The sequence below is a fragment of the Dendronephthya gigantea genome, unplaced genomic scaffold, assembly GCF_004324835.1.
Source record: "Dendronephthya gigantea isolate DGI-Jeju-01 unplaced genomic scaffold, DenGig_1.0 000006F, whole genome shotgun sequence".
Taxonomy (NCBI): Eukaryota; Metazoa; Cnidaria; class Anthozoa; order Malacalcyonacea; family Nephtheidae; genus Dendronephthya; species Dendronephthya gigantea.
In genome coordinates this window covers 166,455-184,943 of record NW_021163016.1, presented here as the reverse complement: position 1 = coordinate 184,943, position 18,489 = coordinate 166,455, and the positions used below count along the sequence as shown (strand labels likewise).

Genomic DNA, 18,489 nt, shown 5'->3' with positions numbered 1-18,489 from the left:
TGAATTTCGTCTCAGGAAAGCATGCTAGCTCCGGGCGGGTAACAGGGCTGGATCACTTCCATATAAACCAATATATCCCATATATCCACCTAAAACTGACCAACCGCGAGAAGTTTGGCCAGGCCAGCAGTATAATTATTTTTAATCTTTAGAGAGCTTTCATTTGAAATACCCGAATGCACGGGATTTTCGACTTTGGTTAATTTGTTATCATTCGGGACTACTGTAGTTAAAAGCGCGGATTATTTGATGAGGTATTTTTTCACCTCTTAGTAGTGCCGGAGGAAACATTTTTCGGCTAAAAAGGTGTGGAAATGTTAAAAGATTAAAACTTTCCCTTTAGCCTCCACCTGCCATGAATGACCGGTCTGGTTAAAAACAAATATGATAGGTAAATAAAAATATCTACAATCCCTCGCGAACATCTTCGTCTCTTATATTATAATTTCTTATCTTCGCTTTTACCTGGGAGGGTGTCCATTTACCAGCTGCCTTGGCAGACAGCACAGCCTTGGAACACTCTGGCTTGAGATGCACGTGACTAGGCTGACCTTTGACCGTGAAACTGTCCGTAGTGGAGGAACTTTCCCGAAGCTGAGACTTGCTGACTTCGTCCCCGCGATTTCCAACAGGGGTGAATCCAGGACTGTCCTCGTCTAGTAGTTTCCAGACATCTTGTAATGACGCGCGGTCGTCTGATGAGAACGATGGTTGCCATGGTGAGACGATGTCGTCACGAACAGTAGACGTTTCCGGTAGGCCTGTTTTTCTGCGAGTTCCGTGTTTGAAGAGTGTTTTTGAAGTTCTTGGGCCGACGCGGAATTCTTTTTCCGAAGAGATAGCGAATGCTGATCATTATTCCTCGCTAGTGTTTTCTGTGCATACTGTAGTTCTTTGCTTGTTAGTTGATATTGCAACTGTTCCAAACCTCGTAGTTGGGATCGGGATGTTTGCGCCACATTCTGCGGATCTTTGGATAATTGACTCGCTTCAATTGAAGGCGATTTTCTCCCTCCTAATATAACGATAGAATGAGATTCTAAGATCGAAACGGTGACAGCGGTACACTAAATGTAATCGATTTAACATTTCAGCATCTCTCATAATGCCAAAGCGGGCACGCTGCGGAGAAACAAGAAATTTTCGTGTTCTCAATAATTGTGGTTTTTCTCAACTTCTATAATATAAGTTTAAACTTTTGTTCTTAACAATTCATCAAAAATGTTCTGAAGACACTCTGCAAAACAATTTTATTTCATATTTCAATGCCAGGACGCATTAAACGAATGTTTAGTCCACCCGTTTTCAGTACATTTTCAAGTACAAGTTTAACTTATATCTTATCAATGAACATGCATGTTTTGTTTCAACAATTCCAATTGAAATTTTTCGTCATATGCTTATAACCGACCGGCGTTTGCACAGACGTCTCGCCGCGGTGTTCTAGGGCCCGGTCACGTGTCACTACCCTACATGTGGTAGTGACGTAATCATCGCGGGATCTCTTTGCACATGCACTTAATCTTTTGCGAACAACAGAAGCTACGCGTCATGACTATAGGAAAAATGTATTCAATTCATTCTTACAGTAATTTATTTCGACTAACGTATATATATATATTAATGCCATCTTAATAGACATACCAAAACATCCTTTCAAATACCTTTATATTTCAACAATTCAGCTCTCAGCTTATTTCCCATCCTAATCAACTGTTCGCGTTCTTTTGTTAATCCATTAATCCGTTGAGCAGCTTGACGTAGTTTGGTGTGTAATCCTTCAGATGAAGATACTAATCCCTTCATACCAGGGACTTCTGAAAAAAAAGGAAAACGTTTAAAATTCAAATCCTGACTAAATCATTCAGAGTTTTATGAAGTGAATTTAGGGTTTGTTATGTGTTGATGAGAAATGTTAGGTTTTCCAGCCGCAATCAATTTTCAGTTTTGGAAAAGGTCGTAATTTACCAATTGTGAACGGGTTGGAATGAAATATATCTCCATAGACAGGCGTCATAGTTATATCACGCTATTTTAGGTGGATCAGGACAGCAAGGGATATGCATTCTATATATGGTCTAACAACTGACAGTGGTTGGGTTCCATCACAATCTATACGTTTCAATTAATTCATTAGATTTAGAATGTTCTACGGCAGTCGCGATTGTTAAGATTCTAAACACAAATACAAATAGTATTTCAAAAGCGTCAGAAAGTACACTCACCTTTATCTCGAAGGTCTTGTATAAACTGACTTTCTGGATTGTACGTATTCAAAGGTTTTCCGTGACTGGCAAGATCCAATTTTAATGCTGACAACTGCAGAAAAGCAATGAGAAAACCTGTCATCTCCTGCCTGTCACACAATTCTTGACTAGATGTTGCTAATACTTCTACCTGCGGTAGTTTATCTGCGACAAACATTAACCCATACTTTCATAAACGATATCTGCAGAAACTCGAATTTCTGTCTAATTACACCGAATACAAAAATTTCGGACATTATATACGCTCACAAAACAGATAAATATCAAACAATCATCAGTAATTCTTCGCATGTAGGCTGTGTTACACTCCCACTCATTGAGTGTGATACACAAATTTTGTTATCACTGATCAAAGAGAAAGTTAATATTTCTTAATCGATACAAAGATTTAAGGTAAAACACTGAAAATTAAGCTCTTATATTCGAGTGGAAATACCGCCATGGAAATGTTATGACTTAGATTGAGATCTCCCACTCAACAAGTTCGAGTGAGGTTTCAGAATACAGGCATATGGCTGTCACAACTGCATGATATCTCAGGTTCAGCATTATAGCTGCTCGCTTTGTTGCTCAGTGAATCTCCCAGGATGTTACTGACATTCCTGCCCTCCAGCTGATAACTAATCAAATCCTCTCTTAACTGCTTGCGGTTTTAAAAGCACATATAAATAGTCGTTTGATCTTGCAGTAACCAGCAACACGGTAAAGTATAATTGAAAGTGGGTTCACCGTTAAGCTTCAGACTGTGATACATTTACACGTTTAATTTGTTTTAATGTTATATACCTAAAAAATGTCTTTATTATATCCATTTTGCATCTGCGATCTAGTTATTGAACAATATCATCGAACTAACCTGGTTTCCTAATGATACAGCATCAATATTTCTCTCCAAACCCGTTTTGTAAAATTCGTCAGCCTGGTGTCTTGCTTGGGTTACCTGCAGCTTGAGATCAGAGTTCTGCTGCTTCAAAGCATTCATTCCTTCGTTGGCCCGACGATTCTCTGTTGTCAACTGATAGTGAAGTTGATCAATGTTTAGTTGCTTCTGACGAACCTGAAAAGAGAAAGAGCGTTGATCATCAATGTTCGACACAGTTTTCTAAAATCCAGGAATGTAGCACTTGAATACCAGCGCCATTTACACTATAGACTAAATTTATCTGCACGGCACGGATCAAATTGGTACCAGTGCCCAGTTCTATTAGTTTTCAGGCTACCCAATACAAAGGCTGAGCACGGATGAAATGGTACAGGTACCCATTTTAGCAGTGCCCTGTCGATAAATTGTGAGTGTGGTGTAAAAGGGGCTACATGTATCATCAGCCCTCCTGGCTTGCCTTGACCTACGGGAAAAAGCAGTTTTGTTAGGATAACTTTCTTGGGAGTTGGCATACACTTAAAAATAGCCTATAGCGCTTGCATCGTGTGTCCGGGAAAGGAAAAAAACCAATCAACACTCCGTCTGTTTATTTGTATCATTTTGATTTAAAGAAAGTCTAACAACTCAAAATATATTAAAACATTCGTAACAAAGTAAATCGATGTTTAGTACAACTATTAACCATTATTTTCTGCGGTGGATTGCTGTAAATAATGCAGTAACTCACTCTTTAAACGTTACTTACTGACCAGCCAGATAAGTACACACAATAAAAATACGAGAACATATATTACAAACATTCTCAGCGATGACGGATAAAAATACAAGTGAAGCATATATAGCTAACCATTTAGAGAAGGAGACTCACCTCTTCTGAAGAATGATGAAGTAAACCTTGAAGATGAACGATAGTTGCTTCATATTTTCTCAATTGAGATGTAAGGTCTAATTTTTCTTGGCGTAAACTACCTAAAGATGCGCAAGAATATATATTGTGAAATAAGCAATTATATTATATACCTTATCTGAAATTCTAGTCGGTTAATACAGAATGTTTTTCGTGCGATTCCCACAATTTAAGTTACATGGTCAATAGTACAATGCGATTGGAATATCTGCTCGTACAACAATCTTAATCCTTGATACATTAGTTGTATCTTGCAAAGGTATTTTTTTTTCAAATTTTCATTCTGGTAAATTCTCAGGGCTAATCAACATGCTAGTGGTATTTTAATGACCCACAGAATTACGCAACCTGAAAGTCAAATATTTGAGTTAACAGAAATATTTGCAGTAAAGATAGTGAACGGTTATGTAACTTGGTGTAATAAATCAGCAGATCGAGGCAATGTATGTAGGGGTTGTTTTTTATGCTACCTGCGCGCGGAGTGGAAACCCGCAGAAATTATTCAGGACATTGTAGGTTAAAATTTGACATTAGACACAGAAAACTAATTCAACGTTCAACTATAACTATTCAGACAACACAATGAAAACTGCTGGGTATGCGGGGGATGAGGTAATGTTTCAATTTAATGACGCTATGTTTAAGCTTTGTAACTTTTGGAAGTGCTGTAGTATGGTTGAACTTTGCCATGTACCACTTACCGATCGTGCTGTTCAGCTGTGCCACCAGACCTCTTATATGAACATTATCCTTACTTCCATCTAAAACGTAAGTTGGCTCAGTATTTTCAGTTTTAGCATTTGTATTAACCATGGATTGGGTCAGTTCGCGGTTTCTCGCCTTCACTTCTCGAATTTCTTTTTCCAGACTTCTTACATATTCTGAAATGTTTAGTTAAGAAATACCAGCTTAATTCCATCCACCCTGATCTTTGCTACGACCACTATAACGATTAGTCATTTTAAAAATATGTCTTTCAAAATACAGAAGCTATATGTACAGTATAATGCGGATAGCCTTAAATAGAGTGTATTAAAGATAAGTTTTTAAGAAATAATAAAATCATCCATGCAAAGAACACAATGTGGCTTTAAATTTTCGAAATGGTTTTGTTATGAAATATATTCCTGCTTTATTGTCATACAAATACCTTCCGTGATGGGTACGCCATCTCCTGCATTAGTTATCGATCCAGTGGTACGTTGCGTCAACTGTTTCGTCAAATCCTCCATGTCCTCTCTCATTTGATGAATAACATGACGCAAATTTTCGTTCTGAACTTGAAGTTCTTCATTATTCATATTCGCTGCTGGTGTGCCAACATCTTCGACTGCAACAAGAAAAGATGAGTATGAACTTAACCCGGACGAAAATGCTTTTGTCACAATTGAGATTTGTGAAACATGCATGAATGATAAAATCAAGAAAAATGATAAAATCTTGCGAAGCAATGGGGGAGGTATCGATGTAAAGGTTTCAGATTCGCGAGCGCAGGGTAGGTCCTCAATTACATCAGCGCAAACTCAAAAGAATTTTGGAATGTGTCACGTGTTTTTACCATGAAGAAAAAACGCGTTATGTAACGTAGATTTAGGGTAGGCGATAATTTTGTCGCGTCAATATTGTGTATATTTTGTTATTGTAATTTTCGCGGGTTTTTCTTGAGAAATAAAATTGATAAGGTCGTAACATGGCGCCCGACGTGGGGCAAGATTTCTTTCATTTTGAAGCTATTTTCTTTTGATTTGGATGATCTGTTCGATTTTGAAGTATTCGTTACAATGAGTGAAGAAAATATTGAGCGTTTGAAGGCAAAAAGAAGAGGGCATCGTGCCGTAACAACGAAATTAATACATGAAGCGAAGTCTATTGTCGATAACCCCGAGATAACCGCGTTGAATCGTTCACGTTTGAAGATTTTAGACAACTTATTCGGTGAGAAAGAGAAATTATTACAAGGAATGGACGATGAAATTTTGTCTTTGTGCAAGGTTGATGAAATCGAGAAGGAAATTGAGGATTCTGATACTATTCGGTCGAGAATTTTGGAGATAAAGGGTATGATTGAATGCTTAGATGTTTCTCAGTTGACACCCAGCATAAATACACCCCCCACGACGAACACGCAATCGCTTGAACAGCAAGAAAGTGTCCCTGAGCAGGATTCACCATCTCAACCCGAGGAACATCCAACAAATGTTTCAGTAGAAGGGGCTACATCAAATTCGAATAATTTTGCTATGACCCCAAAATTACCGAAGTTGGTTCTACAAAAATTTAATGGAGAAATTACAAAATTTAAGACATTTTGGGATCGATTTGACAGTTCAGTTAATAAGAACCCCAACATCTCAGCAATAGACAAATTTAACTATTTGCAAGGACTTCTAGAGGGACCAGCTGCCAGAGTCATCCAGGGATTGCCCTTAACCGAGTCGAATAATACTGTAGCATTAAAGCTTCTGGAAGAGCGTTTTGGCAATACACAACAAATAATATCTATGCATATGGATGACCTCTTACAATTGCCTACATGTTCGGGAACCAAACCTGCTGATCTTCGCCTGATCTATGACAAAGTTAGTGTAAATGTTCGTGGTTTGGAATCCTTAGGGATCAGTTCCGATAAGTATGGGAGTTTTCTCATACCCATAATCATGTCTAAGCTACCACCAGAAGATGTTCGTCTCCAAATAGCTCGAGTTACAACCAAGGATGTTTGGCAGATAGAAGAAGTATTGTCGTTATTAAGGAGTGAAGTGCAAGCGAGGGAGATAAGTAGTAATATGAAAGTAAAGGAGGCAGGTGTTTTGCCAAGACACAAACCACCCCCATCCACTGGTGCTTTTTTTGCGGGGAACAATATACGTTGTGTATTTTGCGATTCAAAGCATTTCTCAGCATCATGTGAAAAAATTAAGGACCCTCAAGCCAGGAAGGACAGCTTAAAGAGACAAGGACGGTGCTTTTTATGCTTGAGAAGGGGCCATAGAATGAATCAGTGTGACTCCAATAGAAGATGCCAAAAATGCCCCGGGAAACACCATCAGTCTATTTGTGAATTCAGCTCCAGCAAACCACCATCAAATCATGGTCAACAACCACATGATAAATCCAATGGACAAACACAAAACAATGGACAACCACAGAACAAATCTGGACAGGAATCTACCAGCGCGTCAGCTGTTGCCGGAACGCCAATTGGTACAACTACTACATCTGTAACCAGAAGTCCAAGACGAGTGTTGTTGCAAACCGCAAGAACATATGCATACTCTCCTGATCATTCTGAAGTTATTCCTGTCAGAGTGCTCGTAGACAGTGGGAGTCAGAGATCGTATATTACAAAGGAGTTGCAACAAAGGCTAGGTCTGAGACGCATCAAGACAGAACTACTAAACCTGAATACCTTTGGCGAGGATTGTTTTTCGAAGAAAGAGTGCGACTTGGTCCAATTAAAGTTACAAGCAAGAAATGGTGAAGATGTGGAGATATCGGTTTTGAGTTTTAACAGCATATGCTCACCATAACCTGGAACAATAAGTTTAGAGAACTATCCTTCATTTTTAGAGCTTGACCTTGCAGATTACAACACTGTTACGAATGATCACAACGACATTGATGTATTGATAGGCTCAGACCATTATTGGAATGTTGTAACTGGAAATGTTGTTCGAGAGAGTGGTGGACTCGCAGCAGTCAGCAGCAAGTTTGGTTGGTTGGTGTCAGGTCCTGTGCGAAATACACGAAATGTTGGCAATCATGTCACATCTAATCTAATTCTCCAACAACCGAGCTACCCAGAAATTATCCAGAAACCAAGGAACAAGGAAAGAGATTCTTGAAGGAAATTGCATTTGACCAAACCGAGGGAAAATATCAAGTTGATCTTCCCTGGAAGGAGACACAGCCTTTGCAGACATCCAACTTTGAGCTATGTGTATCTCGATTGCACCACTTGAATGCCCGTTTTAACAAAGACGGTTTCTTGAATGAGTATGATAGTATTTTCAAGGAGCAGGAAAAGGCAGGAATCATCGAACGAGTACCGGTTGAAGAAGAAAACAGTAAGGATGCGCACGACGTGTTGCTTAAGTTTCGATGCCATCCAGTGGCATTAACGGCTGACATAGAGAAGGCATTTCATCAAATCTCGATAAGTGAGTCAGACCGAAATAAGCTAAGATTCCTGTGGTGGGAAAATATCGGCGACGAAAATCCAAAGATTGTGCAATACCGCTTCCGCCGCCTGGTTTTCGGTTTAACCTCGAGCCCAGCAATCCTTAATGCAACACTTCAACATCATTTGTCGCTGTACACATCCGCAGAACCAGAGGTCTCCAAACTCCTAACTAATTCATTGTACGTGGACGATTTTCCGGGAGGAGCTACAAATGATGAAGCTGCTTTTGACGTCTACACAAATGCTAAACGTATTATGAGTGAAGGAGGATTCAATCTTCGTAAGTGGCATACCAACTCGACGGAATTAAAGAAACGAATCGATGACATTGAAAACATGGCTGCCACTAATCAACCAAGTCTTACTAATCGTAAGGCATCAGAATTGCGGTCTTCGGAGAATGAATGGCCTGAAGTGAAACCGTCAGAAGATACACCGACAATTGCGAGAGCACCCGAAGCGAAATCTTCACAAGTGAAAATGCTTGGACTTGACTGGGATACTGAAAATGACTGTTTCAGTTTTGATGTTGCACAACTTATCGATTATCTGAAGTCATTGCCACCTACAAGAAGATCAATATTGAAAGCATCCGCAAAAATATTTGATCCAACTGGACTTATAAGCCCAATAACAGTGAATTTAAAGATGTGGTTCCAAGAATTATGTTCCAGCAAGGTCGATTGGGACGAATTGCTTGAAAACCAATGGGTAAAGAGGTGGAATTTACTATTGAACGAAATAAAAGCGTTATCTGAGATAAATGTTCCACGATGCTATTTCATCAAGGAGTCAGAAGAATCAAGGGCACTCGTCAGTCATGATGTCCACGGATTCAGTGATGCATCCGAGAAGGCTATAGCAGCTGCAGTGAACTTGGTATCCAGATATACAGATGGAAGAATCGATGCACGACTTATTGCATCGAAAACCCGAGTGTCACCATTGAAAAAACAGTCAATTCCTAGATTAGAACTCTTGGGAGCTTACCTATTAGCAAGGCTGGTTTTTTCTATTCGCTCCGTTTTTGAGTCTCTCGCGTTCAAATTCCGTACCTATTACTGGGTGGACTCATTCACTACACTTTGCTGGATCAAGAACAATAAACCGTGGAAGCAATATGTACAACATCGGGTAAACGAGATAAGACGGTCATCAGAAAAGGAAAAGGGGAGATTTTGCCCCGGAGAGCTGAACCCAGCTGACATTCCGTCTAGAGGAAGTGCTGTTAAGAATTTGGTAGAAAACCAGTTATGGTGAAACGGGCCAGAATTTTTGAAAGATGAACCAGAGGCATGGCCGAATACAGCAACCACGTATAAGAACGAGTTAGCAGACCAAGAATTACTTAAACATCCACCCGTGATAACCAACTCCCTCCCATGTGTTTCTGAGAAGGAATCTCGTATACCTAATTTGGGAAACATTATCGACATCGAAAGATACGGTACAAGGATTAGATTACTCAGAGTGACTGCGACGGTCATGAGATTCGTGAATCTACTGAAACGGAAAGGGGACATTGGTTCAAGAAATTTAACTGGGGATGAATTACGTGCAGCAGAAGTTGCGTGGATTAAATCTGTGCAAGCTGGGTCATTCAAGATGGAACAGGAAGCATTACTGAACAGTAACAAGGCTCGTTTACATCAGTTTGAGCTACAACTTGATAACGATGAATTAATTTGTTGCAAGGGACGATTACATTACGCTGAAGTTCCAGAGTCTAGTAAGAATCCGATTTTACTTCCATCAAGACATAGATTTACGGAACTGTTAATTCATCATCCAGGCATTCGTGATACATTGAACTCCATTCGACAGCAATACTGGGTTTTGAAAGGAAGAGAAGCCGTCAAACGTGTTATAAGAAAATGTGTTGTATGCAAAAGATTCGAAGGAAAATCGTTTCCTACGCCACCGATGCCTGATTTGCCGGCAAATCGTGTTGATGATAGTCCGCCGTTCACGAACACTGGAGTGGATTACGCTGGTCCGCTTTACGTTAGGAGTGATTCGAGAAAGAACGTCAGTGAATGCTACTGTTGCTTGTTTACTTGCGCGTCAACGCGTGCTGTCCATCTTGAGCTTACCAGAGATTTGACCGCACCATCATTTTTACAAGCATTCAGGCGATTCACAGCACGTCGTGGACTACTATCGAAACTGCAATCGGACAACGCCAAAACGTTTAAGGCGGCATTAGTCAATGTGAAAAAGATTATGCAGTCGACAGAAGTCGCGAGCCATCTAGCGAACAAGCAAGTTGTTTGGGAGTTTATCGTTGAGTAGGCCCCATGGTGGGGGGGGGGGGCTATTGGGAGCGATTAGTTCGAAGCGTCAAGTCGTGTTTAAAGAAATCTGTGGGTCGATCTTCGCTAAACTTTGAAGAACTGCGCACCTTGATGGTCGAAATAGAGTGCACCTTGAATAATTGACCCCTGACCTACGTGTACGCAGACGACGAAGGTCCATCCTATCCTCTTACGCCTGCCGACCTGCTGTACGGACGACACATAGCCACGACCCCGAATCAACGACAATCAAATGTTACAAATACATATGAAACCTTGACTCGGAGAGTAAAATATCACTACAGATTGCTTCAAAACTTTGCTCGACAATGGCGCAAAGAGTATTTATTGGGATTACGTGAATGTGCAAGAAAGAAATCCACCGGCACGCAGATTTCGGGGAATATATCTGTCGACGAGGTAGTGATCCATAAGGACGAGTCCGCAGCTCGTTGTTATTGGAAATTAGCTAGAGTTGTCGAGTTACTTAAGGGAAAGGACGGAGTAGTTCGAGCGGCTAAGATTAGTGTTCTTACTGCACCCGGACATGGAAAAAATACTATACTTCAGAGACCGATTCAGCATCTTATACCGTTAGAGATTCGATGCTTGAACAATACGGACATGAATTAAGGACAGGTTTTAAGAATATTTTAACGGACAGTTATCAGTAATTAAGCATGGACTCTATACTAACAATTAGTTATAAATTTCAATTTAGTGCATGCTTATGTTCAGGTTTTGTTTAAGTTTTATCACCTACGGGAGATAAACCCCCGGGAGTGTAACGTAGATTTAGGGTAGGCGATAATTTTGTCGCGTCAATATTGTGTAAATTTTGTTATTGTAATTTTTGCGGGTTTTTCTTGAGAAATAAAATTGATAAGGTCGTAACACGTTATTTCAGTGAAAATTACACGCGCGTTAAACTTCGAGTAATATCATCAGTAAAGTTTCAAAAATACTAAGATATTTTCGGTTGATATTTCCGTCCGCATCTAAACTTTATACATTTTGCGACAGTTATCTCGTGAAACACATCACTGGAGGAGATAGGGCCCCATATACGCCGTATAAAAACCGAACGCTAAGCGTTTACGATCTACCTACAATCAAGGTGTAAAACTCACCTGATATTTGGGAAGGCACGGTTAGTCCATGAAGCTTGAGGATAGAAACTGATTCATCTCGTTGTGTCTTTAAAATATGGATAACACTATCCTTGTGAAGCAGTTCACGTTTCTGTTGTTTCACCAACGATAACGCCTGATATGAAATAATACAGAAGAGTTCTATCAACCTGAATGTTGACATTGAAGTCCCTGATGATCAGTTTAGTAATATTATATCGCTTCATATGGACCTTGTGGGGCTGAAACTTCAACGGTTCCAAATTGAGAGGGGTAGGGTAGAGGCAATGGAAAGGGGTATAACATTTTACTATTTACATATTCATATATATTCACCTCTTCTTTGCCTTGTGTTAAATTCTTAACTAATTCTTCTTGTTTATCATACCCAGTTCTCTCTGCCTCTTCACATCTGCGCTGCCAATCTAACTCTAGTTGAGCCCTAGAACGTTCCAACGACGACTCTCTCTCCAAAGATAAAGACAACTCTTTTTGCCTCCTAAAGAAAAAAGTTGGATCAAGACCTGAATTTCGATCTTTAATAGAAATCCTCAACACGATACACGACTAGTAATATCAATAAATAAAAGGATCCGTAATTTAGAAAAATGGCGATTGCAGGTATTTTTTTACGATTTTCGATCAAACTTTTACACTTTTTCTTTATTTTAAAAAAGTTATGAAACCTTATAGTACAATATTCATTAACACATAGTTGCACTTTAGCTCAGCAAAGGAGGTGTTTTTAACGGATGGATTGAATGGCTTCAATGGCCAGGTTTATCTTACCAGATATTATTAAGCCCCCTGAAAAATCACCTCATACGGTGAGCCTGCATTTATTTAGGAACGTTTCACGATGGGTCGGAATTTAAAACAAATCAGGAGAAAAAAGTTATATTCAACGTTTATTCGCACCTCTTAAGATCATTCTTTCTCTGCGCGAGTTCAGATCTCATCTTGGACTCCTGTTGATGCAACGTTTCCAATTCAACATCCTTTGCTACAGTTAATCTGGAATATTCCTGGTTCTGTTGGTCCATCTTGCTCTTTAAGTCTGCGATTGATTGATTTAGCCTGTGTAATAAAAAAATCACTTGTCACCTGTACAAAGTCGTTCCTCTCGAATTGTTAAAAAGTTGTCGAATTTCAGCATCAACTTGTTCAAAAGCACTATTCTTGAATGGATGAAATCATAAAAGTCATAATCAAACCTTCCAGCAGCCCAGTATTATAGGTTAAAATGTATTTATTAGTATAATAAAAGAAGTTAATATCGAAGAGTTGGCCCTCGCGTGGGTTCCTAGCCGGGTGTTTGGCACGGGGGTATTTTCCCCGGGCCTTAGTATTTATATGGCTTGCCTTGTTGTTATCTGTTTATTATCGCTTCGTTCGCCCCGCCTTTCTCCCCTGACATTCCACCCGTCGGGGGATGGTTTCCATTTATTGTTTTTTAGTTTAGCTTCTCTAGGTTCAGTTGGTTTGCAAAGATTCCTACGGTATGTATCGAATTATTTACTATGTGTGCATCGTGTGTGTTTATGTTTTCCTTCCACGGCTTTCACTTCTGTGATTCCGTGTGACAGTGTGATCATGGGATGGAGGGGGGGTACCGTTTAGGTTCCATATCTGATGGACGTACGCATGATTGAAAATGACAGTAAAGACTACGCATCGCCAACCTCATTCGTTTCGCCGTGCTGCCGTCTCCATCCCTACCGATCCGCAGCGGGCATAACTAGTTAGGTTACTATAGTTATAGTATTCACTAAGCCTCGCTTAGCCTGGTTGGGCCTTATCTGAGTATATTAATATAGTTTAGGTTTAATATAGGTTTTAAATATAGACATGAATGCCCTGTGGCAGAGCTTAGCCTTGGTGAAAATAAATGAGAACAGCTCACATTTGGACATATTGAGAATTAAAAATATTTTCAAAAAAATCTACTCGTAGACACGAGTAATGAACCTTTGGGGGTTCACAATCAAAATATATAATGCACCAATGATAATGTTGATGATTTAGATAAGAGCCCGTTTCAATATACATGGTCTTGCCCCCCGTCCCTCTCCCCCTAAGAAGTTTCATAAAGCTTACGTCTGTATAGTGACATCATTTTCCTTCAGTTTGTCCACAAGTCTCCATTCCTTTTGACGATGTTCCTGTTCTTTAGCTTCGAGTTGGTTTTGTAATTTGCGAATATTCTGCTGAAGTTGTCTTTCTTCCTCAGTGAAACCCTGGAATGAACAATCACATGCAGGTTTAAAAATCATGTTAAAGCATCATTGGGCTGATCGATATTTAGCTAATATACCAGGAGTGTATATACAGCTGTACATAATTTATTGTATTGTACAACCCAATCGTTGCGTCTTTTCAATAACTAGACACTCAAGAAACTACGACAAGAATTAAAATGTTTGGCATCTTGTACTACGTGAACATTACTTTGTTGGGTTTTTGTCCATAATGAAGCGACTTGATGAAGCGACTTGAAAATCGCTGTAACCACAATGTTAAGGCCCTGTTACACGGTGCAATTTTTCTTCCAACTTGCAGTGCAATTCTACTTTTGAGAGATGAATATTTGGGAATAACGAAACGTTTGTGCTCATACACTTCACGCACTTTTCTTCAGCAAGGCTTAGTCTACATTTACAATAGCGACTTACTTGTTTAGCGTTGGTCAACATTTCTTCTTTTTCCCGAGCATAGCGATCCAATTCGGCATGTTTCCTTTTAAAATCCTCCTGTAAGTTGTCCCCCATTCTCCTCATATTTTCCAGTTGTGCTTCCAGATCTGTGACCTTATACTTATGAGTGTTTTCCAAATCAGAAATCATCCAATCTTTTTCTTTAAGCATCTTCTCCAGCTCCCGAGTGCTCACTCCTGTCTTGTCGAGTTCCTCTTTACATCGACGACTATCACATCGCAATAACTCCAGCTCTTTTGTTAATCTTCTGATCTAAAAAAACCTGTCAATTATTAAAACAAGTGACAATGACAAACCAACCCACAAAGCACTTTCTACATATGTACTTTAAACCAAAGGCCTAATTTATGCCCGGCAATATACGTATGGCTTGGTAGCTTCATTTGACCTAATGAACTGGTTTAAGCATCTAGACTGCATAGGTAAAATTTAGCTCAGAGAGCGAATTCCTAAATTCGCCAAGAAGTTAGGGAAAAAGCGAGACCTTGTTGGTAGCAAGATAGTTTAACCGAGGAAAACAGTTACACACACATTGTATGTTTACAATGAACAACATGTAATATTTTTAGTATTAGTCATTCACAAAATGGCCTTAAATAACTGGTCTATGCGGTGAAATAGTTTCAAGCCACAACATGTAGCATTTAAAGTGCACAGGAGGTTTGTTGGAGAGAGATGCTCAAGGAAAAGGTCGCAGGAGAAGGGATCGAGCTTCAGTATGGTGGTAATATTGTATTTGAGGGTTATATTAGCAAATGGAAAGCATGCAGATAGGCCTGTAATGGTTGTAATGAGTATACATTATTACCTTAAGGTCATTTGACAACAAGAGACTACTTGTTTCATCCAGTTTTGATCGATATTCTTGTTCTCTTTTTCTTATTGCTTCTTCAAAATTACTGACATTTTCTTGATGACGAAACTCAAAATCATTTTCTGTTTCTCTAAAAAGTTAAAATGCTGATTTTTAACCAATATTTTAAAGAATGCTTTAGTAACATAATCACTGTAAATCATTGTTAATTAGAGCCTCAGTAGGTTCTCAAAGTTCATAATTGATAATTGCACATAATTGGCATACAATGCATGTAATATTTATACAGACACTAAAAGGTAGGTTACAGTGGCTTCTTCGCATCAGTTATGCTTATAACAATGGGTAGGCTACTTGATTTAAAATTTCTGAAATTTAGCACATTTTTTACTTTTTGGAACATAAACTCCAGCTCTCATTTAGAACTATAGCAAACCAAAATAGTGTCAAATATTCTGACTGTTCTTGATATTTTTAGAAATATAGTGAGTGAAAATGTAAACAAGGTGTTAGTTTAAACATTGTTTACATTAATTAGCATCAGTGTACCCTACCTTTAGAATTCATATAATCACCTAAAATTCAAATGTCTTTAAGAGCTCTGGTGGTATTCCAGTTTCAAACAATGATTGCATGAGGTGGACTAGATTACCTTAATTGCAGCTCCAGATTTTTTCGATAGGATGAAAGCTCCTCCCTTTCTTTGGCAACTTCATTATCTTTCTCTTCTTGAAAAGCTTTAAATTGATTCTGATATTCTTGCAATCTCTAGACATAATTAATCATATATCATTTGTTGAAAATATCAGCATTGAACATAGCTAGTGAAGAAACCACATCCAGAAGAGAAAGCTTGCAGCTCATGCAGCTATTCTGTAACAGTTCTAATTATGCTTAATGGCTGCCGAATTTGTTTATTTTCTCTGCTTAGCCATATCATAGGATAAATTTATTCTTGCACAAATATCTAGTGGCAGCTTGAACCACACTCCAAATAATCCACAGAAAAATCTTTGCTCTGCAAGTTGCAAATGCTTTCAACAAACATGTCCCACCATGGCACTTAGGTGTTTTGGACTTTGAACCAAATGATTTTCGACCTAATTTCTGTCGTGACAATAAAATGAGTGTACTCTGAACAGGGCTTTTATTAGAAGCATCATATGGAAGCAAACAAAACCTAAATTGTGTAACGTTACAAGTACAAGTATACAGCACAACTATTTGTACCTTTTGGTAGTGTTTCTGTAGCTCCTCTTTGGACTTCTGTTCATTTTGTAACTTGATATTGAGTTCATCAATCTTCACACACAATTCACTAACTTGAGCAGTCTTAACGTGCTCATCTTCCTTTACTTTACCAATCACCGCATCATATTTCTCTAACTCTTGATCTCTTTCTAATATAAGTTTCAAGTTATACTCAAAACCATCCTTCAACTTACGAAATCTCAACTTTTCCTGTCTTAACTCCCTATCTTTTTCAGTTATAGTTTCTTCCAGTGCCTGAACTCTGAGTTGAGAAGCTTCACGCCATTCCTTCTCCTTCTGTAAAACCACGGAGTCTAAATGATTTGCAGACATTGCAGCATATTAATAACACATTGAGTGTACGAAGGACATGCCAACTTCAGCCTCAGGACAGTTTCCCTAACCCTAACCCCAATACCTCTGGAAAGTCACATGCATGGATATGTGTATGTCCAATGAATCCAATGTCCATTGACAAGTAAAATGTCCATTGGACCGTCGAATATCGAATCGATCCAAGAAACGAGTGAATTGCCCATTGGACGGTTAGTGGCAATCTCGTTCCCCGAGCTCGCGATTTCTCCGGCAAGAAAACAAAGGCTCTGGGATAATCCAAACCGGAAGCCAGAAATCCAGTTGGAGTTCGTGTTGGCCCAAAACGTTTAACCTACATACCTGTTCGTAATCTTACTGGTGCACTTGTGTCAGTAACATGTTGTTCAGGTCGACCTTCTCATCGCCAGTAGACATAATGGTCCACCCAAACTTAGTGAACTCAGCTCTCCGGGTGACCCCAATCTTGGTTTCGTCAACGTTTTAATTTTGGCGTAATCCCCAGTCCCTAAAATTACATGCACGGCTGGGGGTTCCTTTGTGTCCTGATCTTGCATTGTTACGCCTTGGAGGTGATTGTATTTTGAAATAAGTTGATTGTCTAAGATCAAGGGGTCGCTTCTCTCAACTTGCGTTACTTCGGTCTCGATATGAAACCTCTCCTCTGCATCGCTTATTTTTGGAGTATAAATTCCAACCAAATTGGTTGAAGTCCCAAACAGCATTTCTATACGACGCACTACTCGTTTTTGGGGTTTAGCTTTTATTTTGTCGAGCAATGCAGACGACGCGTAGGAACTCCCCCCCCCCCCTGTGTCGATTATGACGCGCATTTAACACCATTTATATTAACAACTACGACAGGATAGACGACAGATCTATTGGACGCACAAGTTGCCATGTTAATTAAGTAGCGTGTCATTAGAGGGCGCAGCAGGAGGCTTCGTATCATCCGGGGCGTAACCAATCGAGGTATGATGTCTACACTTACATTTGGTACAAGAAAATCGGCTTTGGCAATCAGAGGCACGATGATCGGCCCCAGTACGGTTAAAACACAAACGCTTATCGCTTAGATACTTCTTTCGCTCCGCAGACGTAACTAATTTTGGACAGTTGATTGACATATGGTCAATCTCGATACAATAAACACACCGTCTCTGTTTTGTTTCGCGCTGGCGCGTTAGGGATGTTTTCGTTCGAAGAACATTCGGGAACTTATTACTATTTTTATCAGAGGACCTGGGGTTTCTCTCCGTCCATTTCCTAAGGGCATCTACTAATTTGACAAAATCCCACTGCCGCCAGCCATCATCTGTTTGAAATAAATTTTCCCGTATCCCCTCTATTTTATCTAAGGTCATGCGAACGTACCCATTTACTTCTTTCAGCTTCCCCAATGTCTCTAAAGACTGCACGTCAAACACTAATTTATCATAGAATGTGTGTATCTTACCCATATTATATCTGCATTCCTAACCTCTGACGTATTATTAATTATAAAAGAATGTAAAAAATTTACCCCGTTCTCAACAATTGGCTGAAACACTACATATCAACATATTATATATCGTCATATACATGGCGCTGTGTGTTTTGCTTCCAATACTGGTTATTTACGGTAAAGTTTTATTACTTTTTTTGTAAATATGTTTTATTTCTTTGGCGTTTCTCAGGAAGAACATCAATTTAATGGTGAAGAGAAATGCGTCA

The 18,489-nt window shown here is 39.3% G+C and overlaps 1 protein-coding gene across 1 annotated transcript; it reads right to left on the bottom strand.

Annotated features, from left to right (window-relative positions):
- Positions 1–405: 405 nt before the first annotated feature.
- On the bottom strand, positions 406–16,614 carry LOC114516549 (coiled-coil domain-containing protein 57-like). The gene is made up of 16 exons (XM_028536073.1): positions 16,423–16,614; positions 15,845–15,960; positions 15,187–15,322; positions 14,337–14,630; positions 13,762–13,901; positions 12,583–12,741; positions 12,001–12,163; positions 11,665–11,800; positions 5,208–5,387; positions 4,759–4,938; positions 4,019–4,119; positions 3,124–3,324; positions 2,226–2,319; positions 1,665–1,817; positions 749–1,015; positions 406–695 (listed from the first exon to the last, which is right to left on the bottom strand). Exons 4-16 carry the CDS (start codon positions 14,526–14,528, stop codon positions 406–408), a joined length of 2,256 nt encoding a protein of 751 aa, XP_028391874.1. The 5' UTR covers positions 14,529–14,630; positions 15,187–15,322; positions 15,845–15,960; positions 16,423–16,614.
- Between the last annotated feature and the right edge of the window lie 1,875 nt (positions 16,615–18,489).

Excerpts from the sequence above, each read along its gene's own strand:
- LOC114516549 (XM_028536073.1), bottom strand. The coding sequence starts at position 14,528 with ATGCTTAAAGAAAAAGATTGGATGATTTCTGATTTGGAAAACACTCAT. Across the intron at positions 1,016-1,664 it reads TGAATTGTTGAAATATAAAG|GAGGGAGAAAATCGCCTTCA; the intron begins GTATTTGAAAGG and ends TCGTTATATTAG. Across the intron at positions 696-748 it reads AAAACAGGCCTACCGGAAAC|ACGACCGCGCGTCATTACAA; the intron begins GTCTACTGTTCG and ends CGTTCTCATCAG.